Source organism: Thalassophryne amazonica, chromosome 6, assembly GCF_902500255.1.
Source record: "Thalassophryne amazonica chromosome 6, fThaAma1.1, whole genome shotgun sequence".
NCBI lineage: Eukaryota > Metazoa > Chordata > Actinopteri > Batrachoidiformes > Batrachoididae > Thalassophryne > Thalassophryne amazonica.
In genome coordinates this window covers 116,291,837-116,319,261 of record NC_047108.1, presented here as the reverse complement: position 1 = coordinate 116,319,261, position 27,425 = coordinate 116,291,837, and the positions used below count along the sequence as shown (strand labels likewise).

Sequence of the window (27,425 nt, the reverse complement as noted above, 5' to 3'; positions counted from 1 at the left end):
CAGAACAAGATCTAAAATATGATTAAAGTGGTGGGTGGACTCATTTACTTTTTGAGCAAAGCCGATAGAGTCTAATAATAGATTAAATGCAGTGTTGAGGCTGTCATTCTCAGCATCTGTGTGGATGTTAAAATCGCCCACTATAATTATCTTATCTGAGCTAAGCACTAAGTCAGACAAAAGGTCTGAAAATTCACAGAGAAACTCACAGTAACGACCAGGTGGACGATAGATAATAACAAATAAAACTGGTTTTTGGGACTTCCAATTTGGATGGACAAGACTAAGAGACAAGCTTTCAAATGAATTAAAGCTCTGTCTAGGTTTTTGATTAATTAATAAGCTGGAATGGAAGATTGCTGCTAATCCTCCGCCACGGCCCGTGCTACGAGCATTCTGACAGTTAGTGTGACTCGGGGGTGTTGACTCATTTAAACTAACATATTCATCCTGCTGTAACCAAGTTTCTGTTAGGCAGAATAAATCAATACGTTGATCAATTATTATATCATTTACCAACAGGGACTTAGAAGAAAGAGACCTAATGTTTAATAGACCACATTTAACTGTTTTAGTCTGTGGTGCAGTTGAAGGTGCTATATTATTTTTTCTTTTTGAATTTTTATGCTTAAATAGATTTTTGCTAGTTATTGGTGGTCTGGGAGCAGGCACCGTCTCTACGGGGATGGGGTAATAGGGGATGGCAGGGGGAGAGAAGCTGCAGAGAGGTGGATAAGACCACAGCTCTGCCTCCTGGTCCCAACGCTAGACAGTCACAGTTTGGAGGATCCCAAAAAATTGGCCAGATTTCTAGAAATGAGAGCTGCTCCATCCAAAGTGGGATGGATGCCGTCTCTCCTAACAAGACCAGGTTTTCCCCAGAAGCTTTGCCAATTATCAATGAAGCCCACCTCATTTTTTGGACACCACTCAGACAGCCAGCAATTCAAGGAGAACATGCGGCTAAACATGTCACTCCCGGTCTGATTGGGGAGGGGCCCAGAGAAAACAACAGAGTCCGACATTGTTTTTGCAAAGTTACACACCGATTCAATGTTAATTTTAGTGACCTCCGATTGGCGTAACCGAGTGTCATTACTGCCGACGTGAATTACAATCTTACCAAATTTACGCTTAGCCTTAGCCAGCAATTTCAAATGTCCTTCGATGTCGCCTGCTCTGGCCCCCGGAAGACAATTGACAATGGTTGCTGGTGTCGCTAACTTCACATTTCTCAAAACAGAGTCGCCAATAACCAGAGTTTGATCCTCGGCGAGTGTATCGTCGAGTGGGGAAAAACGGTTAGAGATGTGAACGGGTTGACGGTGTACACGGGGCTTCTGTTTAGGGCTACGCTTCCTCCTCACAGTCACCCAGTCAGCCTGCCTTCCCGACTGCTTCAGGTTTCACTTTGCAAATTAAAGGCAGTTTTCAGAGCAAAGCTTAATGGGTGTGCACGCTGCAGCAGCAGCAGCAGCAGCAGGATCACTTTCAGCCTAATGAGATCTCACTACCATCACGCCAGCTTTCCTTCAGTGAGTGCTGAATCCTTTGGAGACCCAGATCTGAGATCTCTGCCAGGCTTCACGACTCAAGCTCGATCCAAAAAGTAAATCACATCATCTGTTTGTTTAAAGGAGCAGCTTTGATTTGTGGCCAGTTCACGAAGCAAATGTCTACCAAAGATTTCTTACTAAAATAACAAAAAAGGTAATTTACTTGTAATGTTGGTTTGTGGTCAAATGTAAAGCAGAAACAAAAACACACTATTAACTATCATGTATAGGTAAAGTTGCCCTAAAGGACATTTTACACATCAACCAACAACACTTTTCCATGTTAACAGGCAAGGTGCCCCACATAGAGAATGAAGCAACACTCCTTCTGTGCCCTGAGCTTTTCTATCCCTCACTGCATATTTAGTTCATGAGATTTCCATATGTGCATGATTAGTGGATATGAGTCCCGCCCTATGAAACTGTTGTCCCTCCTCACATTTATAATGTGACAGCAATAGTCACTACTCAGTGATGTTGATTTTTTTTTTTTTTTTTCAAGATTGGGGACGGCAGTTACTTTGCAAAAAATATGTCCAAAAATCGCATTTAGAGGCTAAAAATGCCTCTGACCAAGAAAGCGGTCATTCTAGAATCCATGTACATCTGCCGTTTCCGACACAGAGAGCTGTTAGACATGTTAAAAGTCTTTAACCGCCATTCCATGTGCTCAATGTGGTGAGTGGGGAGGTTTGATGAGGAGTGGCCAAGGAGGGAACCTTTGCTTATTCCCTGAAAACAGAGATAGTGCGTGTTGAGTGCGATGTCTGCCACCTGTTATTTGGCACTATTTTGTTATGCGCAAGGTTACAGCGCTGGTGTGAATTAATAAAAAGAGGCGGAGCCCTCGCACACTCTGAGCTGCGTTACGGGCCAGAGCGGAGCTTCATGGCAGCCTACGAAAATAATAAAATGCCTCCAGTGTTGTGTACTTACTGACTGAGTTTCGTATCGATAAAATGTCTTCACATGGTTTAGCAGAGAGCTTGGGTGCCTCCAGTACAAGTGGTGAAAGACCCGCTGCAGTAGAACTAATAGTGCTACATCTAGTGAAAGAAAAAACTAATTTTAGGGCACCTTTAAATAGGTTTTGTTGGGGTTCTTGTTAAACATGCAAATATTCCCACAGCATCTGTGCATGCTGTGTCTCATTAAGCAAAACAAGTTTGAAACAGCTCATTGAAGCAGCTGTGCATGAGACACGCCCACTGAGCCAAATAATTCATGTAATACAATTGACCCACTTGCTTGATGTGTGTTTCCGCCAACATCCATATGACTTCAAAGGTGTTATGTGGTTACAAAAAACTGTATTTTTAGATTTAAAAGTGTTAATTTCTCACTAACTTGAGAAACACTAGATTTATACAGAAATCAGCTGTTTTGTAGCGTTTTCTGCCATCTTGGTTTATTTTTGCCCAAACAATCAGCCAGCTAATGTCACACTGCTATTCTTTGCTCTGACTGGCTGCTGCTGTGTTCTTCCCAGCATCCCTCATGCAAATCGGAGGAAGCCCCACGCAAAATATGATGTCTCTAGTGCAGGTCATGGCATCTGATCCCTTGAATTTCTACCCTTCAGGGGTCAAAATTCAAAATTGTTTCCAGATAACGCAAATTTTGATCATATTCGCAATATCACATTATGAATCCCTTATAAGAAATCAAATTATAGTAGTGCTAAATTAAAAAAAAAAATGACTTAGGGTGCCCTGACACTTGGGCGACTTTCATCTGCACACTTGCGCGCACTCTGCTGTGCACAAGCGTAAACTCGTCTCAAAGTCATTGTAAATCATTGTAAACTGTGTGCAGCTTCATGCACATGCACAAAGAACATTTTGAAATGTTCACAATCTCCATCATGCATTAATTACATGAACTTCACTTGAACATTGCACAAATAATCACAGCGCAACTTATCTGAACGGTTATAATGAGATGTTAAATCAATCATAAATGTATTTTTACAGCTGCACACAAGAAGGAATGAACATGCAACTGTTTTTCCAAGCCACTACAATATAAACATTACAAATAATTACCTTTGTCGACAGCTCCAAATGCGTTCTCCACCTCATTAAGCTCACGAAAGAGAGAAAAAAGCAGCAGCTGGAACAGTCCTCTGTGATTCCGGAAGCAATTACAGGTGTTTTCAACAGCCAACTCAGAGAGAAAATGATTCATTCACTACAAAATAATTATTTTATATACGCAGTGTCCAGCAAAACAAAGCACGGCATCCAGCTGGGAACACAGCGGGTGGGATCATCACGACGAAGTGCATGCAAGTGCACGGATCAAAGTCGTGCAAGTGTCAGGGCAGCTTTAAGCCTTAAAAAACCCAACAGCCATACTGCATTAAAACAGTGTGAAGAGTATGTCAAAGCAATAGGTGGCACTGTAACCTCAAGTGTATATTGGTCAGTCAGAAACGTGGAAAAAAGACAAAATATATACGAGGTCTGTCCGTAAAGTATAGGTCCTTTTTATTTTTTCAAAAACTTTATGGATTTCATTCATATGTTTTTACTTCAGACATGCTTGAACCCTCGTGCGCATGCGTGAGTTTTTCCAGGCCTGTCGGTGACGTCATTCGCCTGTGAGCACTCCTTGTGGGAGGAGTCGTCCAGCCCCTCGTCGGAATTCCTTTGTCTGAGAAGTTGCTGAGAGACTGGCGCTTTGTTTGATCAAAAATTTTTCTAAACCTGTGAGACACATCGAAGTGGACACGGTTCGAAAAATTAAGCTGGTTTTCAGTGAAAATTTTAATGGCTGATGAGAGATTTTGAGGTGATACTGTCGCTTTAAGGACTTCCAACACAGCGGGACGTCGCGCAACGGTCCCAGGCGCCGTCATCAGCCTGTTTCAAGCTGAAAACCTCCACATTTCAGGCTCTATTGATCCAGGACGTCGTGAGAGAACAGAGAAGTTTCAGAAGAAGTCGGTTTCAGCATTTTATCCGGATATTCCACTGTTAAAGGAGATTTTTTTAATGAAAGACGTGCGGACGGGTCCGCGCGTCGGGACGGAGCCGCCGCGACGCTCCGCCACAGGAAAAACACCTCCGTTGGAAGCCTTAAGGACAAGTTGGAACATGTCCAACTGTTAAACAATTTCTCATATACTCACTCCACTGAAAGTCATCAAAAGCCGCCTGGATTTTACAAATGGTTATCAACACGGAGGTGTTTTTCCTGTGCCGCTGCACCGCGCCGTCCGCACGTCTTTCATTAAAAAAATCTCCTTTAACAGTGGAATATCCGGATAAAATGCTGAAACCGACTTCTTCTGAAACTTCTCTGTTCTCTCACGACATCCTGGATCAATAGAGCCTGAAATGTGGAGGTTTTCAGCTTGAAACAGGCTGATGACAGCGCCTGAGAGCGCTGCGCGACGTCTCATATTGTGGGAAGTCCTTAAAGCGACAGTATCACCTCAAAATCTCTCATCAGCCGTTAAAATTTTCACTGAAAACCAGCTTAATTTTTCGAACCGTGTCCACTTCGATGTGTCTCACAGGTTTAGAAAAAATTTTGATCAAACAAAGCGCCAGTCTCTCAGCAACTTCTCAGACAAAGGAATTCCGACGAGGGGCTGGACGACTCCTCCCACAAGGAGTGCTCACAGGCGAATGACGTCACCGACAGGCCTGGAAAAACTCACGCATGCGCACGAGGGTTCATGCATGTCTGACGTAAAAACATATGAATGAAATCCATATAGTTTTTGAAAAAAATAAAAAGGACCTATACTTTATGGACAGCCCTCGTACAGTCAAAAGACATAACTTTTGTTTTGTTTTTTTACACATACACACTGAAACCAAGTTCCTGAAACACTTCATTGTGGAAGGAGTTTTGGAAAAGCTCCATTTTCAATGATTTAAATCACAGTTTATGTGCAGACAAAAAACCAAAATGCATAGACAGTTATATTTCCCAAAGTACCCATGTACGTGTGGACAAGCCTGATTCATAACCTAAATATGTCAAGCTGTGTGTTTGCCTAAATTAAAGCCCGGCTGCACTATGAAGCAATTATGAGAACAAAATCAAATTTTCAGTTTCCAATTTCCTGCAGAAATGATTGTGCTTCTTTCTCCATGATGTAGTAGTAAACACAATCTGCTGCACCTCTGACTCACTCTCCAGCCGGCTCAATCATGGCTGATTTGGATTCACACCCAATTAGACACCCCAAGTTCCCTCACTTCTCAGGCGCTGGCATGTTATGTAAGTGTTCCATGGTTGTCAAACAGCATAGCTGAAGTTGGGTTTTTGGCTTCGGTCAGTCGCAAATTTTACATTTTGCTCCAGATCTTCTAATTATCATGTGCAGAAGTACAGAAACACAATTTACCAATAATCCATGGATAACAACCTTTAAAATGAGCTAATCACTGAAGGTACTGGAAAAGACTTGATTCAATGAAGTCACGGGCACAGCTAGCCAAAAAGTTTGCTTCAATAGGAGACCGTAGTCTCTCTGTGATATCGCGGGATTTGACCACTTACAGGGACCTCCATTTAATATATACACAGCATAACTTCACATGGATAAATGGTGTACTTTTTTTGTTGTTGTTTGTTTGTTTTTGTTTCGGTTCCCGGTGGAGAAGAAAAGGCAAGGAGGTGGGTGACCTCATGTCGGTAAGTGTTAGCCTACACAGCTAACCAGCGTAGCTCCGTTCTCTCGCCTGCAAAACCACCTCGACACGTTTGTGGTCCGGATCATAAACAAACCGCAACATATGTCCACTTTGTTGGTAATTTGCTCAAAATCCAATTGAAAATGCTGTGGTTTGTACTCCAGAAGTAGAGGAATTACACCATATGAGTCACATTTTACCCCTTTAGCATCTGCCCTCAAACGAGACTGTGTTGCCCAATAACCACTCATCCTGTGATAACGGCAAACTGATAAACCACTAATATTTTTCTGCAGAACCTATGGCTAACTACTAACATTTATTACATGAATTTAGTTTTGTGGACGAGTAGATCCATATCAATCAGACATAAGGACAACATCAGTGGCCAACTCTGTAGACCTGTTAGCATGCCACACAACCAACATGAGAAATGTGGTTACAATACTCTGTCAGAACCAGTCAGACCATCTGGGTCAATCAATCAATTTCAATCAATCAATTTTTTTTTATATAGCGCCAAATCACAACAAACAGTTGCCCCAAGGCGCTTTATATTGTAAGGCAAGGTCATACAATAATTATGTAAAACCCCAACGGCCAAAACGACCCCCTGTGAGCAAGCACTTGGCTACAATGGGAAGGAAAAACTCCCTTTTAACAGGAAGAAACCTCCAGCAGAACCAGGCTCAGGGAGGGGCAGTCTTCTGCTGGGACTGGTTGGGGCTGAGGGAGAGAACCAGGAAAAAGACATACTGTGGAGGGGAGCACAGATCGATCACTAATGATTAAATGCAGAGTGGTGCATACAGAGCAAAAAGAGAAAGAAACAATGCATCATGGGAACCCCCCAGCAGTCTACGTCTATAGCAGCATAACTAAGGGATGGTTCAGGGTCACCTGATCCAGCCCTAACTATAAGCTTTAGCAAAAAGGAAAGTTTTAAGCCTAATCTTAAAAGTAGAGAGGGTGTCTGTCTCCCTGATCTGAATTGGGAGCTGGTTCCACAGGAGAGGAGCCTGAAAGCTGAAGGCTCTGCCTCCCATTCTACTCTTACAAACCCTAGGAACTACAAGTAAGCCTGCAGTCTGAGAGCGAAGTGCTCTATTGGGGTGATATGGTACTACGAGGTCCCTAAGATAAGATGGGACCTGATTATTCAAAACCTTATAAGTAAGAAGAAGAATTTTAAATTCTATTCTAGAATTAACAGGAAGCCAATGAAGAGAGGCCAATATGGGTGAGATATGCTCTCTCCTTCTAGTCCCTGTCAGTACTCTAGCTGCAGCATTTTGAATTAACTGAAGGCTTTTCAGGGAACTTTTAGGACAACCTGATAATAATGAATTACAATAGTCCAGCCTAGAGGAAATAAATGCATGAATTAGTTTTTCAGCATCACTCTGAGACAAGACCTTTCTAATTTTAGAGATATTGCGTAAATGCAAAAAAGCAGTCCTACATATTTGTTTAATATGCGCTTTGAATGACATATCCTGATCAAAAATGACTCCAAGATTTCTCACAGTATTACTAGAGGTCAGGGTAATGCCATCCACAGTAAGGATCTGGTTAGACACCATGTTTCTACGATTTGTGGGGCCAAGTACAATAACTTCAGTTTTATCTGAGTTTAAAAGCAGGAAATTAGAGGTCATCCATGTCTTTATGTCTGTAAGACATAAAGACATGGACATGGGTCCTTGTGGATTACTGTCCAACCAGAAAGCCATTTAGGAGGCGCAAGAGAGGAAACAACGAGGCTGCTAATGCTAATGCTAATGCTAACACTGGCTAATGTACCAAAACACCTGCACAAAACTTCACTGCAAGTCAGGAATACAACATATATATATATATATATATATATATATATATATATATATATATATATATATATATATATATATATATATATATATATATATATATATATATAAATGCAACACTTTTGGTTTTGCTCCCATTTTGTATGAGATGAACTCAAAGATCTAAAACCTTTTCCACATACACAATATCACCATTTCCCTCAAATATTGTTCACAAACCAGTCTAAATCTGTGATAGTGAGCACTTCTCCTTTGCTGAGATAATCCATCCCACCTCACAGGTGTGCCATATCAAGATGCTGATTAGACACCATGATTGGTGCACAGGTGTGCCTTAGACTGCCCACAATAAAAGGCCACTCTGAAAGGTGCAGTTTTGTTTTATTGGGGGGGGGGATACCAGTCAGTATCTGGTGTGACCACCATTTGCCTCATGCAGTGCAACACATCTCCTTCGCATAGAGTTGATCAGGTTGTCAATTGTGGCCTGTGGAATGTTGGTCCACTCCTCTTCAATGGCTGTGCGAAGTTACTGCATATTGGCAGGAACTGGTACACGCTGTTGTATACGCCGGTCCAGAGCATCCCAAACATGCTCAATGCGTGACATGTCCGGTGAGTATGTCGGCCATGCAAGAACTGGGATATTTTCAGCTTCCAAGAATTGTGTACAGATCCTTGCAACATGGGGCCGTGCATTATCCTGCTGCAACATGAGGTGATGTTCTTGGATGTATGGCACAACAATGGGCCTCAGGATCTCGTCACGGTATCTCTGTGCATTCAAAATGCCATCAATAAAATGCACCTGTGTTCTTCGTCCATAACAGACGCCTGCCCATACCATAACCCCACCGCCACCATGGGCCACTCGATCCACAACATTGACATCAGAAAACCGCTCACCCACACGACGCCACACACGCTGTCTGCCATCTGCCCTGGACAGTGTGAACCGGGATTCATCCGTGAAGAGAACACCTCTCCAACGTGCCAAATGCCAGCAAATGTGAGCATTTGCCCACTCAAGCCCGATGAGGACGACGAGCATGCAGATGAGCTTCCCTGAGATGGTTTCTGACAGTTTGTGCAGAAATTCTTTGGTTATGCAAACCGATTGTTTCAGCAGCTGTCCGAGTGGCTGGTCTCAGACGATCTTGGAGGTGAACATGCTGGATGTGGAGGTCCTGGGCTGGTGTGGTTACACGTGGTCTGTGGTTGTGAGGCTGGTTGGATGTACTGCCAAATTCTCTGAAACGCCTTTGGAGACAGCTTATGGTAGAGAAATGAACATTCAATACACGAGCAACAGCTCTGGTTGACATTCCTGCTGTCAGCATGCCAATTGCACACGCCCTCAAATCTTGCGACATCTGTGGCATTGTGCTGTGTGATAAAACTGCACCTTTCAGAGTGGCCTTTTATTGTGGGCAGTCTAAGGCACACCTGTGTTGTTTCGATTGATTTACGTTTTGTTAATCTAAAGTCTTGAGTTTTCAACAATGACAACTGAGTGACTTTACAAATCAAAACTGTGTGTACATGTGGAATCCACCTGCTATCAGTGACGTTTGGGCCTGAAACGGCCCGTTTTAGACTTCTGTTACACATGTCACAGAAACCCTTTATGCTTTATGAGACAAAGCCAATGAATTTGTTTGCTTTTTGTTTGATGTGTCTGCACGGATTGTGGGAGAGAGCTGGGGAGCTGGCCCCTCCCTCACTACAAAGAAATGGGGTGTGGCCACCACCACCTCCTTTCTATTTAAAGAAACAGATGCAGAAACAAGTCATTTTGGGGTTGCATTACTTTGATGTCAATGCCATATCTTGGGAACACTTCCGATTTTGATCAAACCTGACAGCTGCAAGTGCTTCAGTTTTGGTTAGAATTGGTCAACAATCAAAGTCAATATTTTTACTTATTTATTTTGCTGCAGTCTTTATTATCCGGCACTGAAAAGATGAGCAACATGACTTCTTAAACACAAAAACACACAAAATATTAATGTGTGGAAAATCATGTGAGGAAAAATACAATATTCATCTCAAACAAGATTTAATTAGAGAAACTGCAGATTTTTAATGGCGATTAATTTGAAGCCTTCATGAAGAACAGCTGCCAGTGTGGCACATCTGTCAGGAAATGGAAAGAGTCGCTAAGAATGATGATAACTTATTGCCTCAGGACAGTTTTCTGGCTTTAATTGTTTCCGTTCACACTGACATCCGACTGCAACCTAAATAAAACTCTTCCACTGCAGCAGCTCTAATCTTTCAAGGAACCTTTCTTGCTTGAGGGAAAAATCTAAAAGTGTGGACGGATTCAGCAGCAGCAATAATTTATGAAGCCCATCAGTGCAGAGGATTGCAAGCAAAAAAATATTTTTAATACAAAAAATGAAAACAAAAAAAAAAACTCAAACATACTCAGTCCTTCTGGTTGTGGATGTTATTTGGATGATAATGTTCTCTATTCACTCTCAAAAATGAAATGTTATTGTTGTTAATGTTAATGTTATTTACCTAACCCAGTCATGTTAAGCGGGCCAACAAAACTTGGTTGTTTACTTGGAAAAGCAAATTGTAATAATATTCCACATAAACAGCCACGTTTTATTGGACTGGTTGACATGAGAATAATATTTTCAGAAAGAGCACTTGGACTAAAATCCCTCATGGTTGGAACACAGATAAAAAGGATTTCATTTGGAATTAATTCTTACAGAGAAATAAAGTGAATAAATGTTTCCACATAACACAGATGGTGTCAGTAATAAAGTATGTTTTATGTGCATGTTGCACATAAATTGTGGCTTGCAGAAATGTTTGGACTGATTTGGAATTGTGATAGATTTTGTTATTTAAATGCAAGCTGAGTAATTTAATTGAGGAATGTTTTTAATATCAAAAACAATTTTTTATCATCATTGTTTTCAAATGTTACTGTAGTTGCTGTTCTGTTCTGCCAAAGTCTACAATCTGTTACAGCACTCAATAAATAAACATTAAATATGGGCTTAATTGTACAATACAAAATATTATGAAAATAAATTTCATTCCTACATTGTTTCGTTTGTTTATTGTTAGTGGACTGATGATTTGAAAATAGTGCTGTATTTCATGATAGGAACAAAAATAATAATAATCAAATAATCACTTTGTGTAATGTAGTTTATTTTTTGGGATGTGAGAGAAAATGAACGTATTTTCTGAAATTATCATGTATATATCTGCAGGTTACCCTAATTTAGACTGATGTTGTTTGTTTTAGACTCGACAGATAGATAGATAGATAGATAGATAGATAGATAGATAGATAGATAGATAGATAGATAGATAGATAGATAGATAGATAGATAGATAGATAGATAGATAGATAGATAGACAGACAGACAGACAGACAGACAGACAGACAGACAGACAGACAGACAGACAGACAGATAGATAGATAGATAGATAGATAGATAGATAGATAGATAGATAGATAGATAGATAGATAGATAGATATCCTAGCATCTGTCCGACGATGATGTAGCATCCAGTTTGTTTTTTGCTTTTTTTTGTTTGTTTTTTTACACTTTTTCCAATGCAACCTTACCAACCCCTAGCACAAGCACAAAGGCAACAGTGGTAAGGAAAAACTAAAGGAAATATATATAGTTGTATAAAAAATGTGTGTGTATGTATGTGTGTGTGTGCGCTCATGTATGGCTTTGATCACGTAAAAACCGGGGACAGCTGACATTTGTTGTTTGGTATGCTTATGTATTTTGGGTCAAGGATAAATGGTGTGAAAACTGAAAGTTGATAGGACTAATGTATGGGGAGAAATTAGCAGTTTAGCCAACCAAAAAACAATGGACATTGTGTTACAATGCACTATGGGAATTTGGGATTTTGAGGTTTTAAATGTTGTGATTGTGGTTCATGTTATTTTAACAGTGTTGTTAGTGGTATTGATTTATTGTGTTTTTGTACTTAAATTTGTTTAGTCAGTTTAGTTGTTATGTTGTCATTACCTTGACTGATTGCTTTTGATGTCTTCTGCCACCCTCTCTGTTTGTGGGCGTGTAAAAATAAAAATAAACTGCTTGCAGCAGAATGTAGAAAAATAAAAAACTCTGCATGTGTGCAACTGGGGAAAGCTGACTTTTGCCGTTTGGTATGCTTATGTATTTTGGATCAAGGATGAACAGACTGGGGTGACGGTTCATCTTTCAGCAGGACAATGACCCTAAGCACACAGATAAAATATCAAAGGAGTGGCTTCAAGACAACTCTGTGAATGTCCTTTCCGGATGCAGTGTGTGTGTGTGTGTGTGTGTGTGTGTGTGTGTGTGTGTGTGTGTGTGTGTGTGTGTGTGTGTGTGTGTGTGTGTGTGTGTGTGTGTGTGTGTGTGTGTGTGTTCAACTTGTGATTCAGAAAACAGAGCTTTTCTGTGTTTGTGAGAAATTTGAATTTCAGCTAACAATTCTGCCTTTTTCAATGGAGGACTGATTTTAAAAGTATTGTAGTGATCGACAACATTTGCACACTACTGTAAATGAATTACAGTCAAACATCAGCCAGTAAAACATCTGAGTGTTGCATCTGCTTCATCATCTTGTACTTTTGGTTTTATAAAAGGGAGCACAGAGGAACAGCGGGTCAGCAGCCGCCCCTCATGATGTGCTAAATCTGCAGTGTTCCACCACAGCCCACTCAGTGCTCACTGGAAGGAGGCTCTTGGCTCTTGGCTGCACCATTCGTTGAGCTCTTCATCACGAGCACCGTGCACAGCTCCACTGCAAAATTGAAGACGACTCCCACAAAGGTGCAGCAGCGCTCTCTTGGCTTGTTTTTATCTTTATTCTGTCTCCACAAACTGAAACATAAAACGCTGTCTGACTGCCTTTGGTGGCTGGGAAACATAATCTTTGCACTCATTTATTTAGGTTCCAATACTTTAGCTCTTGAACAATTCAGATATTCAGCATGACCTCAGCCAGCCTCAGCTCATGGCGGCACGCTTTGCATCACAAATCTAACTCTGACGTAACACAGTCACTGTACCCCTGAGGAAACTCAGGATACTCAGCATGCATAAATCTATCATGCATAAAGCTGTTTGCAGTTTGTACACCATTCAAGTCCAGTGCACGGCATAAATGACAAATTAAGAACAAAAACATTTGTCAGTAGTTCATCATGCAAATCTGAACATTCTACATTTTCCCAGATGACATTTAGTGGAAGAATTTTCTTTGAAAAAGAGATGTTACTTAAATGTAACAGACAAATCAAGCATAAAACATCAATCAAACATAACACATGCATAAAACAAAGCTAATCAGTCAAATATAACTTCTTAATCAAATGGGGTGTACATCAAACGTCACGAATCAAGCCAAACATAAAACATCAACCCAAAGTCAGCACTTCAACCCAAACATAACACATTAAACCAAACTTACCACATCAAACCAAAGGTAACACTTCAACCCAAACATCACACATCAAGCCAAAGGTCACACATCAAGCCAAAGGTCACACATCAAGCCAAAGTTAACACATTAAATTAAATGTAACACATTAAGCCAAAGGTCACGCATCAAGCCAAACATAACACATCAAGCCAAAGTTAAGGCATCAAGCCAAAGGTCACACATCAAGCCAAACATAACACATCAAGCCAAAGTTAAGGCATCAAGCCAAACTTAAGGCATCAAGCCAAAGGTCACACATCAAGCCAAATGTCACACTTCAACCCAAACGTAACACATCAAGCTAAACGTCACGCATCAAGCCAAATGTCACACTTCAACCCAAACTTCACGCATCAAGCCAAATGTCACACTTCAACCCAAACTTCACGCATCAAGCCAAATGTCACACTTCAACCCAAACGTAACACATTAAGCCAAATGTCACACTTCAACCCAAACGTAACACATCAAGCCAAACTTCACGCATCAAGCCAAATGTCACACTTCAACCCAAACGTAACACATTAAGCCAAACTTCACGCATCAAGCCAAATGTCACACTTCAACCCAAACTTCACGCATCAAGCCAAATGTCACACTTCAACCCAAACGTAACACATTAAGCCAAACTTCACGCATCAAGCCAAATGTCACACTTCAACCCAAGCGTAACACATTAAGCCAAATGTCACACTTCAACCCAAACGTAACACATTAAGCCAAATGTCACACTTCAACCCAAACGTAACACATTAAGCCAAACTTCACGCATCAAGCCAAATGTCACACTTCAACCCAAACGTAACACATTAAGCCAAATGTCACACTTCAACCCAAACGTAACACATCAAGCCAAACTTCACGCATCAAGCCAAATGTCACACTTCAACCCAAACGTAACACATCAAGCTAAACGTCACGCATCAACCCAAACGTAACACATTAAGCCAAACTTCACGCATCAAGCCAAATGTCACACTTCAACCCAAACGTAACACATCAAGCTAAACGTCACACATCAACCCAAACGTGACACATTAAGCCAAACTTCACGCATCAAGCCAAATGTCACACTTCAACCCAAACGTAACACATTAAGCCAAATGTCACACTTCAACCCAAACGTAACACATCAAGCTAAACGTCACGCATCAAGCCAAATGTCACACTTCAACCCAAACGTAAAACATTAAGCCAAACTTCACGCATCAAGCCAAATGTCACACTTCAACCCAAACGTAACACATTAAGCCAAATGTCACACTTCAACCCAAACGTAACACATTAAGCCAAGCGTAACACATCAAATGTAATACAGTTATCAGGTCATAACAAGTCATTTGAACATAGCTCTGTAAGTAATTATACCACATTATACATAACATATAAAGCAAATGTAATCAATTAATCAAACAAAGCACATCAACCAAATGTGACACATGAATTGTAGCATGTCAGTTAAATGAAACACATCAATCAATCATAACACAATCAAGTGTAACATGTCAGTCAAACATAACACATCAGTCATATATAATTGTCCAGGTCTCCTTTGTAAAAGAGATCTTGATCTCAATTGGAGTAACCTGGTCAGACAAAGGTTAAATGAAATTAAAATATGTAACACATCAACAGAATCTACCATTATCAATCAAACATAACACATCAATCATAGGTAACGCATTACGTATCAGCCATCAAGCAAATTGCTAACAAATGCAACATGTTGTATGAGGTCTGTGAGAAAACTATCAGACGTTTATATTTTTTTCAAAAACTATATGGATTTGAATCATGTGCGCTTGCATCAGACAAGCTTGAACCTTCGTGCGCATGCGTGAGTTTTTTCACGCCTGTCGGTTGCGTCATTCGCCTGTGGGCAGGCTTTGAGTGAGCACTGGTCAACCCCCCTCGTCGGATTTTTATTGTCAGTGAAATGGCTGAGAGGCTGTCGCTTTGCTCCATGAATTTTTTTTCAGAAACTGTTAGAGACAGCCAGTTGGAAACCATTTGAAAGATTCAGATGGATTTCGGTGAAGATTCTGTCGGCGTCACACGGATTAAGGAGTGTTAAAACTTTTTTAAAGACGGCCCACAGCGGCGGAGGGCGCGCGGCGCACCGAACGGCCATCAACAGGCTGGAACGACCAGATCATTTCTAAACTGAACGCTGTGTTGATCTGGGACATCGTGTGACTACCACAGAAATGGCAAGAGAGCTGGACATAGCACTTTTGCAGCACATTCCACTGTTACAGGAGATTTTGTAATGAAAGATGTGCAGAGGATTTTGCGCGTCGGCACGGAGCCGCTCATTGCGTGCAACAAAAAAACACCTCCATGCTGGAAACCATTCAGAAGATTCAGACGGCTTTTGATGGCTTTTCAGTCGAGTGAGTATCCGAGAAATTGTTTAACAGCTGGGCATGTTCCAACTTGTCCTGTGAGACTTCCAACACGGAGGTGTTGTTTGTCCAGTGGCTATGAGCAGCTGCGTCCCAACGCGCAAATCCGTCCGCACGTCTTTCATTACAAAATCTCCTTTAACAGTGGAATGTGCCGATAAAGTGCTGATCCCAACCTCTTCTGAAACTTCTCTGCTAGTCATACAACGTCCTGCATCAACAGAGCCTTAAATTTGGAAGTGATCTGCTCGTTCCAGTCTGTCAATGGCCGCTCGGGGCGCGGTGCGCCCTCCGCCGCCGTGGGCCATTTTTAATCCAGTTTTAATGGTCCTTAATCCGTATGATACCGATAGAATCTTCACCGAAAGCCATCTGAATCTTCCAAATGGTTTCCATCTGGCTGTCTGGCAGAGTTTCTGAAAAAATTTTCATGGAACAAAGCGGCAGTCGTTCCGTCATTCCTAAACAATAAAAATCCGACGAGGGGGGTGGACCAGTGCTCACTCAAAGCCTGCCCACAGGCGAATGACGCAACCTACAGGCGTGAAAAAACTCACGCATGTGCACGAAGGTTCAAGCTTGTCTGATGCAAGCGCACATGATTCAAATCCATATAGTTTTTGAAAAAAATAAAAAGGTCGGATACTTTTCTAACAGACCTCGTATATAACGTCAATCAAAAGGTAACATGTCAAATGTGACAAATCAAATGAAACATCAATTAAACACACTGACAACCAAACAAAACACATCAATCAAATACAATACATCAAACATAACACAGCTTTCAAATTCAACAGAGTAATAAAAACATAACTGCACCACGTGGTCAAAATGTCGTTGCTGATGTTCCCTCACAATGCAAGTCTACCAGTAATCAGTCATTCCAGCAGTGCCCAAAGATCCTCGGAAGAGGTTTAGAACCAAAAACATATACAGTAGTGTTCAGAATAATAGTAGTGCTATGTGACTAAAAAGATTAATCCAGGTTTTGAGTATATTTCTTATTGTTACATGGGAAACAAGGTACCAGTAGATTCAGTAGATTCTCACAAATCCAACAAGACCAAGCATTCATGATATGCACACTCTTAAGGATATGAAATTGGGCAGTTAAAAAAAAAGTTGAAAAAGGGGTGTTCACAATAATAGTAGCATCTGCTGTTGACACTGCAAACTCAAAACTATTATGTTCAAACAGCTTTTTTTAGCAATCCTGTGAATCACTAAACTAGTATTTAGTTGTATAACCACAGTTTTTCATGATTTCTTCACATCTGCGAGGCATTAATTTTGTTGGTTTGGAACAAACTTTTGCTGGTTTATTAGTGTGCTTGGGGTCATTGTCTTGTTGAAACACCCATTTCAAGGGCATGTCCTCTTCAGCATAAAGCAACATGACCTCTTCAAGTATTTTGACATATCCAAACTGATCCATGATACCCGGTATGCAATATATAGGCCCAACACCATAGTAGGATAAACATGCCCATATCATGATGCTTGCACCACCATGCTTCACTGTCTTCACTGTGAACTGTGGCTTGAATTCAGAGTTTGGGGGTCATCTCACAAACTGTCTGCGGCCCTTGGACCCAAAAAGACCAATTTTACTCTCATCAGTCCACAAAATATTCCTCTATTTCTCTTTAGGCCAGTTGATGTGTTCTTTGGCAAATTGTAATCTCTTCTGCACATGTCTTTTATTTAACAGAGGCACTTTGCGGGGGATTCTTGCAAATAAATTAGCTTCACACAGGCGTCGTCTAACTGTCACAGCACTTACAGGTAACTCCAGACTGTCTTTGATCATCCTGGAGCTGATCAATGGGTGAGCCTTTGCCATTCTGGTTATTCTTCTATCCATTTTGATTGTTGTTTTCCGTTTTCTTCCACGCGTCTGTTTTTTTTGTTTGTTTGTTTTTTTTGTCCATTTTAAAGCATTGGAGATCATTGTAGATGAACAGCCTATAATTTTTGAACAGCCTATAGTTTTTCCCTCTCCAATCAACTTTTTAATCAAACTACGCTGTTCTTCTGAACAATGTCTTGAACGTCCCATTTTCCTCAGGCTTTCAAAGAGAAAAGCATGTTCAACAGGTGCTGGCTTCATCCTTAAATAGGGGACACCTGATTCACACCTGTTTGTTCCACAAAACTGACAAACTCACTGACTGAATGCCACACTACTATTATTGTGAACACCCCCTTTTCTACTTTTTTTTTACTAATAGCCCAATTTCATAGCCTTAAGAGTGTGCATATCATGAATGCTTGGTCTTGTTGGATTTGTGAGAATCTACTGAATCTACTGGTACCTTGTTTCCCATGTAACAATAAGAAATATACTCAAAACCTGGATTAATCTTTTTAGTCACATAGCACTACTATTATTCTGAACACTACTGTAGTCCTCATCTGAGGTCAGTAGTTAGTGTCCAAGTCTCACAATCATACAATAAGACACAAAGTGCCAAAACCTGAAAAACTTGGACCTTCATTTTACTGCAAAGACATCGGCATCACCAAGCACCTCTGTGCAGCACTCATGAGTCCATAAGGTCCTGATCTCAGAGACCAAAGAATCAGAGACACGAATGTCACTGCACAGACAAGTGAATGTCTCTACTGGTTTGACCATTTTACAATGTTACCAATTATATTTTTATATCCGTTATATGCTGCTGTATGATTTCACCCTAAAGCACCAGGTGTTGACTTGTAGGTGGGCTTAGGACCAGGAGATCCTTCAGCAGGAAACTCTTGTGCAAGGTCCTTAATCCCCAAGATGCTCCCAAACATTTTGTACAAATTCAGTCCATTTATGATTTAATGTAAGAGATAAACAAAACTGTCTAATTGGGATTGGAGCATTTAGATAAAAATATTTTCTTTCTATTACTCACCGTTCTTGTCTGCCCGCCGAAATATCTGCAAAAAAACAAAGAAGAAATTCAAGATTTCAGATTGAGGCATTCATGCAAACAATGTTTTAAGTTCTAAAGAAACAGTCAATTAGTCACTTTAGTCTTGTGTGAAGATCAGGTCCAGCTAATCTGAAACATAAAGCAGTGTGATGTGAGTGCGCAGGAGAACAAGGACACTCAGACCAGCTCAGATACCTGCTCAGATACCTGCACAAAGAGTAACACATCGCTGTCAACTGCATCATTTTCAGTTCACTTTACTATATACAGTATGTTTGCCAAATTACAACAGACGTCAGCATGGTGGAGGTGGTGCAGTGGTTAGCACTGCTGAACTCCACCAATTCTCAGTTCGGTCCTGTGTGCAGAATGCATGTCTTCGTGTCTGCATTGGTTTTCTCCAAGAACTCAGGTCTCCTCCCACCATCAAATATGGTGAAAGAGTTGAACTTGTGGAGACATTCTCAGATCTCAGCAGAGACATTCACGTCTTTGGGTCCTCAGACTTTGAGATCGAGAGACACGTGGTAAGAGCTCATGGAGTCATGACATCAGTGGACAGAGATGTTTGGTGATGCCGATATGTTTGCAGGAGAAAGAATGTCCAAGTCTTTAGTGTCCCGTGACCAGTGACCAGTGACCTGGTGATGACTGGATGTCTTTGGTACAAGGTTTTGTTGGAGGATCCTTGGGTACTGCTGCAATAATTTTGTTAAACCAGTGGTTATGTAGGGAGGTTAAGATGAAGAGTATCACTTGCATTGTGAGGGAGCATCATTTTTGACATTTTTCCATGTGGTGTGTTTCTCTGTGTAGGATCCAGTAAAACAGGACTATAAGCTTTAGCAAAAAGGAAAGTTTTAAGCCTAATCTTAAAAGTAGAGAGGGTGTCTGTCTCCCTGATCTGAATTGGGAGCTGGTTCCACAGGAGAGGAGCCTGAAAGCTGAAGGCTCTGCCTCCCATTCTACTCTTACAAACCCTAGGAACTACAAGTAAGCCTGCAGTCTGAGAGCGAAGCGCTCTATTGGGGTGATATGGTACTACGAGGTCCCTAAGATAAGATGGGACCTGATTATTCAAAACCTTATAAGTAAGAAGAAGAATTTTAAATTCTATTCTAGAATTAACAGGAAGCCAATGAAGAGAGGCCAATATGGGTGAGATATGCTCTCTCCTTCTAGTCCCCGTTAGTACTCTAGCTGCAGCATTTTGAATTAACTGAAGGCTTTTTAGGGAACTTTTAGGACAACCTGATAATAATGAATTACAATAGTCCAGCCTAGAGGAAATAAATGCATGAATTAGTTTTTCAGCATCACTCTGAGACAAGACCTTTCTGATTTTAGAGATATTGCGTAAATGCAAAAAAGCAGTCCTACATATTTGTTTAATATGCACTTTGAATGACATATCCTGATCGAAAATGACTCCAAGATTTCTCACAGTATTACTAGAGGTCAGGGTAATGCCATCCAGAGTAAGGATCTGGTTAGACACCATGTTTCTAAGATTTGTGGGGCCAAGTACAATAACTTCAGTTTTATCTGAGTTTAAAAGCAGGAAATTAGAGGTCATCCATGTCTTTATGTCTGTAAGACAATCCTGCAGTTTAGCTAATTGGTGTGTGTCCTCTGGCTTCATGGATAGATAAAGCTGGGTATCATCTGCGTAACAATGAAAATTTAAGCAATACCGTCTAATAATACTGCCTAAGGGAAGCATGTATAAAGTGAATAAAATTGGTCCTAGCACAGAACCTTGTGGAACTCCATAATTAACTTTAGTCTGTGAAGAAGATTCCCCATTTACATGAACAAATTGTAATCTATTAGACAAATATGATTCAAACCACTGCAGCGCAGTGCCTTTAATACCTATGGCATGCTCTAATCTCTGTAATAAAATTTTATGGTCAACAGTATCAAAAGCAGCACTGAGGTCTAACAGAACAAGCACAGAGATGAGTCCACTGTCCGAGGCCATAAGAAGATCATTTGTAACCTTCACTAATGCTGTTTCTGTACTATGATGAATTCTAAAACCTGACTGAAACTCTTCAAATAGACCATTCCTCTGCAGATGATCAGTTAGCTGTTTTACAACTACCCTTTCAAGAATTTTTGAGAGAAAAGGAAGGTTGGAGATTGGCCTATAATTAGCTAAGATAGCTGGGTCAAGTGATGGCTTTTTAAGTAATGGTTTAATTACTGCCACCTTAAAAGCCTGTGGTACATAGCCAACTAACAAAGATAGATCATATTTAAGATCGAAGCATTAAATAATGGTAGGGCTTCCTTGAGCAGCCTGGTAGGAATGGGGTCTAATAGACATGTTGATGGTTTGGATGAAGTAACTAATGAAAATAACTCAGACAGAACAATCTGAGAGAAAGAGTCTAACCAAATACCGGCATCACTGAAAGCAGCCAAAGATAACGATACGTCTTTGGGATGGTTATGAGTAATTTTTTCTCTAATAGTTAAAATTTTGTTAGCAAAGAAAGTCATGAAGTCATTACTAGTTAAAGTTAATGGAATACTCAGCTCAATAGAGCTCTGACTCTTTGTCAGCCTGGCTACAGTGCTGAAAAGAAACCTGGGGTTGTTCTTATTTTCTTCAATTAGTGATGAGTAGAAAGATGTCCTAGCTTTACGGAGGGCTTTTTTATAGAGCAACACACTCTTTTTCCAGGCTAAGTGAAGATCTTCTAAATTAGTGAGACGCCATTTCCTCTCCAACTTACGGGTTATCTGCTTTAAGCTACGAGTTTGTGAGTTATACCACGGAGTCAAGCACTTCTGATTTAAAGCTCTCTTTTTCAGAGGAGCTACAACATCCAAAGTTGTCTTCAATGAGGATGTAAAACTATTGACTCTATCTCACTTACAGAATTTAGGTAGCTACTCTGCACTGTGTTGGTATATGGCATTAGAGAACATAAAGAAGGAATCATATCCTTAAACCTAGTTACAGCGCTTTCTGTAAGACTTCTAGTGTAATGAAACTTATTCCCCACTGAGTAAATGTAAATGTTATTAAGAAATGATCAGACAGAAGGGAGTTTTCAGGGAATACTGTTAAGTCTTCTATTTCCATACCATAAGTCAGAACAAGATCTAAGATATGATTAAAGTGGTGGGTGGACTCATTTACATTTTGAGCAAAGCCAATAGAGTCTAATAATAGATTAAATGCAGTGTTGAGGCTGTCATTCTCAGCATCTGTGTGGATGTTAAAATCGCCCACTATAATTATCTTATCTGAGCTAAGCACTAAGTCAGACAAAAGGTCTGAAAATTCACAGAAAAACTCACAGTAATGACCAGGTGGACGATAGATAATAACAAATAAAACTGGTTTTTGGGACTTCCAATTTGGATGGACAAGACTAAGAGTCAAGCTTTCAAATGAATTAAAGCTCTGTCTGGGTTTTTGATTAATTAATAAGCTGGAATGGAAGACTGCTGCTAATCCTCCGCCTCGGCCCATGCTACGAGCATTCTGACAGTTAGTGTGACTCGGGGGATGTTGAGTCATTTAAACTAACATATTCATTCTGCTGTAACCAGGTTTCTGTAAGGCAGAATAAATCAATATGTTGATCAATTATTATATCATTTACCAACAGGGACTTAAAAGAGAGAGACCTAATGTTTCCACATGACTCCCAGTTACAATCCTGAGTGGGGATTTAACCCTTCAAGCCCCAGCACTGGTGGACACGGGGTCAGAAGGGAATCTGCTAGACAGCAGATGGGCTAGGGAGGTAGGGCTCCCTCTGGTGGCGCTCCCTTCACCATTGCAGGTGCGGGCACTAGATGGCACCCTTCTCCCTTTGATCACCCTAACACAGGAGAGACTGCTTCAACAGTGCTGCTGTCAATGAGACAGGGGCACCGGAGCGCAGCTGAATATGCAGTCGACTTCCGCATCGCGGCTGCGAGGTCCGGCTGGAATAATGTTGCGCTCCGCGCTGCCTTCATAAACGGATTGTGGTCGGTCCTGAAGGAGCACCTGGTAGTGAAGGAAGAACTGCAGGATTTAGATGGGCTTATCGGGAGCGAGACGAAGGACGTGGCTGGGCACGCGCCGTCCCTCTCCCTTCCGGGTCCGAAAAGGTTCCGCCCTCCCCACGCTCCACAGCCTCAATGCTCCGTGTGGCTACAGCTCCCCCTGCTGACAAAGCTATGGACACGAGCAGGGCCACATTTAACAGACAGAGGAGGCTGGCCCGCGGGGAGTGCTTTGTCTGCGGCTCGAGTGAGCACCAGCAGAGAGACTGCCCCAAGCGGTTTAAACACCAACGCCCGCCCCTAGAAACTGGGCTTAGGGTGGGTCAAGACATTCACGTGGGACACACACATATTTCCACATGACTCCCAGTTACAATCCAGAGTGGGGATTTAACCCTTCAAGCCCCAGCACTGGTGGACACGGGGTCAGAAGGGAATCTGCTAGACAGCAGATGGGCTAGGGAGGTAGGGCTCCCTCTGGTGGCGCTCCCTTCACCATTGCAGGTGCGGGCACTAGATGGCACCCTTCTCCCTTTAATCACGCACAAGACACAACCTGTAACTCTGGTGGTGTCTGGAAATCATCGGGAGGAGATCGAGTTTTTTGTGACTCCTTCTACCTCCAGAGTGATTTTGGGCTTCCCGTGGATGTTGAAACACAATCCCCGGATTGATTGGCCGTCTGGGGTGGTGGTTCAGTGGAGCGAAACCTGCCATCGGATGTGTTTAGGTTCCTTGGTTCCTCCCGGTTTACAGGCTAAAGAGGAGGTCAAAGTCCCTCCCAATCTGACGGCGGTGCCGGTTGAATACCACGATCTTGCTGACGTCTTCAGCAAGGATCTGGCACTCACCCTTCCCCCGCACCGTCCGTACGATTGTGCCATTGAATTGATTCCAGGCGTGAAGTTCCCGTCCAGCAGGCTGTACAACCTCTCACAACCTGAGCGCGAATCAATGGAGACCTACATCCGGGACTCATTAGCTGCCGGGCTGATCTGGAATTCCACCTCCCCGATGGGTGCAGGTTTCTTTTTTGTGGGCAAGAAAGATGGCGGACTCCGTCCATGCATTGATTACAGGGGGCTGAATGAGATTACGGTTCGCAATCGATACCCGTTGCCCTTGTTAGATTCCGTGTTCACCCCCTGCATGGAGCCAAAATCTTTACAAAGTTGGATCTTAGGAATGCATATCACCTGGTTTGGGTCCGGAAGGGAGACGAGTGGAAGACGGCATTTAACACCCCATTAGGTCATTTTGAGTACCTGGTCATGCCGTTCGGCCTCACTAACGCCCCCGCGACATTCCAAGCTTTGGTTAATGACGTCTTGCGGGACTTCCTGCACCGATTCGTCTTCGTATATCTGGACGATATACTCATCTTTTTTCCGGACCCTGAGACTCATGTCCAGCATGTACGTCAGGTCCTGCAGCGGTTGTTGGAGAACCGGCTGTTTGTGAAGGGCGATAAGTGCGAGTTCCACCGCAGTTCTTTGTCCTTCCTGGGGTTTATCATCTCCTCCAATTAAGTCGCCCCTGATCTGGCCAAGGTTGTGGCGGTGAGAGATTGGCCCCAACCAACAAGCCGTAGGAAGCTGCAACAGTTCCTCGGCTTTGCGAATTTCTACAGGAGGTTCATTAAGGGCTACAGTCAGGTAGTTAGCCCCCTGACAGCCCTGATGTCTCCAAAAGTCCCCTTCACCTGGTCGGATTGGTGCGAAGCCACGTTCAAGGAGTTGAAATGACGGTTCTCGACTGCACCAGTTCTGGTGCAGCCCGACCCTAGCCGCCAGTTTGTGGTTGAAGTGGATGTCTCTGACTCAGGGATAGGAGCTGTGCTATCCCAGAGCAGAGAGACCGATAAGGTTCTTCACCCGTGTGCCTACTTTTCTCGCAGGTTGACCCCGGCTGAACGGAACTATGACGTCGGCAACCGAGAACTCCTTGCGGTGAAAGAGGCTCTTGAGGAGTGGAGACACCTGTTGGAGGGAGCGTCTGTGCCGTTCACGGTTTTCACTGACCATCGGAACCTGGAGTATATCAGGACCGCCAGGCAGCTGAACCCCAGGCAAGCCCGCTGGTCACTGTTCTTCGGACGTTTTGACTTCCGGATCACCTATCGCCCCGGGACCAAGAACCAGAGATCGGACGCCTTGTCCCGGGTACACGAAGACGAAGTCAAAACTGTGCTGTCGGATCCACCGGAGCCCATCATTCTGGAGTCCGCTATCGTGGCCACCCTCACCTGGGACGTGGAGAAGACCGTCCGGGAGGCCCTGGCACGGAGCACGGATCCCGGAACTGGGCCGAAGAACCGACTTTACGTCCCACCAGAGGCCAGAGCTGCAGTATTGGATTTCTGTCACGGTTCCAAGCTCTCCTGTCATCCAGGGGTGTGAAGGACCGTGGCAGTTATCTGGCAGCACTTCTGGTGGGCGTCTATGGAGGCCGACGTCCGGGAGTATATCCAGGCCTGCACCACCTGTGCCAGGTGCAAGGCAGACCACAAAAGGTCCCAAGGACTTCTCCAGCCGCTTCCTGTGCCTCATCGCCCCTGGTCCCATATCGGCCTGGATTTCGTCACGGGCCTCCCACCGTCCCAGGGCAACACCACCATCCTCACGATAGTGGACCGATTCTCCAAGGCGGCCCACTTCGTGGCCCTCCCGAAGCTCCCAACAGCCCAGGAGACTGCAGACCTCCTGGTCCACCACGTCGTCCGTCTGCATGGGATACCAACTGATGTAGTCTTGGATCGTGGTCCCCAGTTTTCCTCTCAAGTCTGGAGGAGTTTCTGCAGAGAACTGGGGGCCACCGTGAGCCTCTCGTCCGGGTACCACCCACAGACGAATGGACAGGCAGAACGGGCCAACCAAGAGTTGTAACAGACCCTCTGCTGTGTGACATCCGCACACCCGACGGCCTGGAGTAACCATCTGGCCTGGATTGAGTATGCACATAACAGCCAGGTGTCTTCTGCCACCGGCCTCTCCCCATTTGAGGTGTGTCTAGGGTACCAGCCCCCATTGTTTCCCGTGGTGGAGGGAGAGGTCGGAGTGCCCTCGGTCCAGGCCCACCTGCGGAGGTGCCGTCGGGTGTGGCGTACCACCCGTTCTGCCTTGTTAAAGGCCCGGACGAGGGCTAAGGCCCATGCAGACCGCCGGCGGTCCCCGGCCCCTGCATACCAACCCGGGCAGGAGGTGTGGTTATCGACGAAGGACATCCCCCTCCAAGTGGACTCCCCTAAGTTGAAGGACAGGTACATCGGACCATTCAAAATCCTCAAGATCCTCAGCCCTGCCGCAGTGAAGCTGGGAGTTGGAGCTTCACTGCGGATCCATCCTGTTTTCCATGTGTCCAGACTGAAACCACACCACACCTCACCCCTCTGTGCTCCCGGTCCGGCGCCGCCTCCTGCCCGGATCATTGACGGGGAGCCGGCTTGGACAGTGCGCCGGCTCCTGGACGTCCGTCGAATGGGCCGGGGGTTCCAGTATTTGGTGGACTGGGAGGGGTATGGACCCGAAGAACGCTCCAGTATTCTCCAGTTTTGGTTCTGGAGGAAATCGTGTGGTTCCGGTTCTTCTCAGAACAGACGTCTTCTATCCTCGAGCCTGCCCACACGTCACCTTTGTGGATTGACTGTTTGCAAAATTCTGTATTCCTCTGTATTGTGGTTGTGCTCATTCACAACAGTAAAGTGTTCATATTCGACTCTTTCATTGTCCGTTCATTTACGCCCCCTGTTGTGGGTCCGTGTCACTACACTTTCCCAACAAGACCACCACTGTCAAAGCCTGAGGAGAAAATAACCCCACAAACTCTGTTCCACATGTGATGTGGGTGTGGCATCACTGTGGGGGGAAATACATTTTCCTATCCAATATTTTTGTTTTTTAATTTCACAAAATTAAGAAGTATTTATTTCCACACATCACTTTTATCACAATGTAAATACTTACTGGAAATTGCACCTGATATATTCTGTTAAAATAATAATAATAATTATTATTTTTTAAATTATTACTATTTTTATTACCAATCCTTCAGCTGCTCCATTAGGGGGCGCCACAGCAGATCAATTGTTTCAATCTCACCCTGTCCTCAACTTCCTACACACACATACACACACACACACACACACACATCAGTAAACACAACACCCTGCTCCACTGGCATGCAGGGGAAAACAGGGTGGCCACCCAAGGATGGACACCCCAATCCCCACCCCCAGACCCACCTGTGGTTTCAAGTCATGTTCTTTAAAGGTTGCAAGATTCTAACACTTCCATTGGTGTTTGTGAGGGTAAAGCTTTTTCTTGGTTGACGGTATAATTTTCTCAACCATCTGCAAAAATAAAGAGTTCTAAGAGAAAAAACCTGGAGGCTGTCACACGTCTGCAGCTGCTGTCACTGTCAAATATCCCCAAAACCGTGGAAGTGCTGTAGTAAGCATCCTGTATAAGACAACTCAGCAAAAAAAAAAAAACCTACAGAGAGCTGATCCACAAAACCTGTAGAAGAAATTGACAGCAATAAACTCTGGAAGACTGGAGGAGGTGATTTACTGCTC

General features: G+C 43.0%; 1 protein-coding gene across 1 annotated transcript in view; it reads right to left on the bottom strand.

Moving 5' to 3' along the window:
• LOC117512966 (N-terminal EF-hand calcium-binding protein 1-like) overlaps positions 1-27,425 on the bottom strand; it is a 65,627-nt gene that overhangs the window by 32,412 nt on the left and 5,790 nt on the right. The window contains exon 2 of the mRNA XM_034173216.1: positions 18,818-18,842. Coding sequence (XP_034029107.1) covers positions 18,818-18,842 — 25 coding nt within the window. The remainder of the gene's footprint in view (positions 1-18,817; positions 18,843-27,425) is intronic.